Source organism: Alosa pseudoharengus, unplaced genomic scaffold (assembly GCF_046254945.1).
Source record: "Alosa pseudoharengus isolate Yale_2024_CS ecotype anadromous, Long Island Sound unplaced genomic scaffold, YU_APseudo_1.1 YU_APseudo_1.1_scf_16, whole genome shotgun sequence".
NCBI classification, from domain to species: domain Eukaryota; kingdom Metazoa; phylum Chordata; class Actinopteri; order Clupeiformes; family Clupeidae; genus Alosa; species Alosa pseudoharengus.
The window spans coordinates 12,769,389-12,771,888 of NW_027468630.1; the positions used below are offsets into that span (position 1 = coordinate 12,769,389).

General features: G+C 45.7%; 1 protein-coding gene across 1 annotated transcript in view; it reads left to right on the top strand.

The window, feature by feature from the left end:
- serinc4 (serine incorporator 4) overlaps positions 1 to 2,500 on the top strand; it is a 19,503-nt gene that overhangs the window by 9,652 nt on the left and 7,351 nt on the right. The window contains exons 6-7 of the mRNA XM_076288099.1: positions 1,038 to 1,249; positions 1,599 to 1,694. Of these exons, the coding sequence (XP_076144214.1) occupies positions 1,038 to 1,249; positions 1,599 to 1,694 (308 nt within the window). The remainder of the gene's footprint in view (positions 1 to 1,037; positions 1,250 to 1,598; positions 1,695 to 2,500) is intronic.

Genomic DNA, 2,500 nt, shown 5'->3' on the forward strand with positions numbered 1-2,500 from the left:
ACAGTATATTGTAGACTTATCTTACTGTAACATGATGCCCTCACTTGACACCTAAATCACAGTTACAAAACTAAGCTTCTTTTTGGTACAGTTTTGAATGTGGCACCTGGCCAAAGCAAACACATTTCACACACAGGGGTAAATCCTCTTAGCAGTGCCACCAGGTGCCATCCATCTTAAAAGCTTCTGGATCCCACATCTAAGTGCCTCTGGTTATGCCATTTGCAGCAGTGTGTGTGTGTTAGGGTGTGTGTGCATGATTGTGTGCTTGTGTGTCGTGTGCGTGCATGCATGTGCATTATTGCATGCTTATGTGTGTGTGTGTGTGTGTGTGTGTGTGTGTGTGTGTGTGTGTCGTCGTGTCTATGCCTATGTGCGCTCATGAGAATGACATACCGGTATTTCATCCAGATTTCTTTTGAACTTCAGACAGTTAGCCAGTATGTCTTTTTCCCTTCCTTCCACTTTCCAGGATAAAATGAGTTTCTTTGGCCTTTGTGTGCATGAATTTCCAGACAGAGGCAGTTACTTTTTGCCCACACATACGTTTGATCTTATGCAAATGTATATTTTCATGTATAAGAGCCTGTGCAAGTATAACAAGATGTACCAGTGATTCTCCTTTGTGTAACAGTTGTTGACGTTCTCAACAGTCAATCAAGTTATACCCTCCCTTCTGTGCTGTTGAGAGCACTGTGTTGATTGGCTGAAATCATTTGATCTGAGCCATTATTTATGTTTCCCATTTACAGAGCTAGGACTTATGCACAAACACCAGAGGTTTTTACAGAGCTACAATGTAGGACTTATGCACGAACACCAGACGGGTTTACAGAGCTAGGACTTATGCACAAACACCAGAGGTGTTTACAGAGCTAGGACTTATGCACAAACACCAGAGGCTGAACAAACAGCTAGAGCACTGTGAGGCGAACTTCACTGAATTTGACCAAAACGTTTATGGGATTGGAATCATGGACGTTTAATGTAAATCCCAAGTTGAGTTCTCACCCCCGTCCTCACCATTCCTCCCCCAGGCTAACGGGGGCAGCAGAGGACAAGCGCTGGTACGTGGCGGTGATGTGCGCCACGCTCTTCTTCTACTCCGTCGCCACCACGGCCTTCACCTTCATGTACAACTTCTACACGCATCCTGCCGCTTGCCACCTCAACAAGGCCCTGCTCTGGACCAACCTGGCGCTGTGCGGCTGCATGAGCTTCATCGCCCTCACGCCCTGCGTCCAGCAGAGTGAGTCACATGACCAATGGTCACCTGCAAGGAAGGGGTTCATGTGTGAGAATGTCCCTATGGAAACAGCAAGTGTCCCTATGGAAACAGGGGTTAATGTGTGAGAATGTCCCCATGGAAACAGCAAGTGTCCCTATGTGATAGCACAGTGACATCATGCCATATATTATCCTTCAAAAACATAACAATATTTTGCAGTTGTATGTGTGAGTGCCTGGGTGTGTGTGGTGGCTGGGTGTTTGCTTGTTTGTCAGTGTGGAGTTTGTTTTTATTTTGTGTGTGTGTGCATGGGTGTGTATGTATTTATATTGGCTGTGTGTACTCATGGATTCTGTGTTTTGACCCATAGAGCGACCGCGCTCCGGACTACTGCAAGCATCCATCATCAGCTGTTACGTGATGTACCTCACCTTCTCTGCTCTGTCCAGCCGACCACCTGAGATAGGTACACACACACACACACCCCACACACACACACACACACACACACACACACACACACACACACACACACATACACACACACACACACACACACACACATACAAGCACAGACAAGCAGGCACATTTATGGGTGTTATAGGATGAACATTAAGGCATTAGGCTTGTCTGTCAGAACTGAACTGAGAAAAAAACAGATAATGTTACCAGGCACTTCAGGAACCTTTGACTAAACTGCTGTTTGAGACCAGCATGGCTGTCTGTGTCTCCCCTGCTGTTGTCTACTTAGAAGCATAGATGAGATACTACGCATTCCAGACATCAAGATTGACAGCTTAATTACACACACACACACACACGGAAAGAGGTTGTATGTGTCTGTGTTTTGTTGTCATACCCCAAACCTCTTATACTCATAATGCCCTTGCTGTCAGTGGATGAGATGACATACCAGCTTAGTTACACACAAACAGAAGATGGTCTATTGTCTCTGGTTCTGATCAGCACGTAGCGCTCTAAAATCTTTGTCAGCAACTGTCAGAAACCGGAGTAAGGTGTATGCATCCTACGGTATCCCAGTTTCTTTTGGAGAGCTCCGGCTAGCATAACTGGATTTCTCACAGCCGTGACCAGGGATACTCAGTGTCCATGTAAACACAGTCATCATTTGAGTTATGCTATGACAGGCTCCTACATGATTATCTGCCCTTTACCAGACGACAATAATTCCGATCTCAGAACAACCCCACCTAATGCACCTAATGACTGTTTGAAGAGAGGCTTTCGGTTGTTTCCATTTCCTCTGCGTTC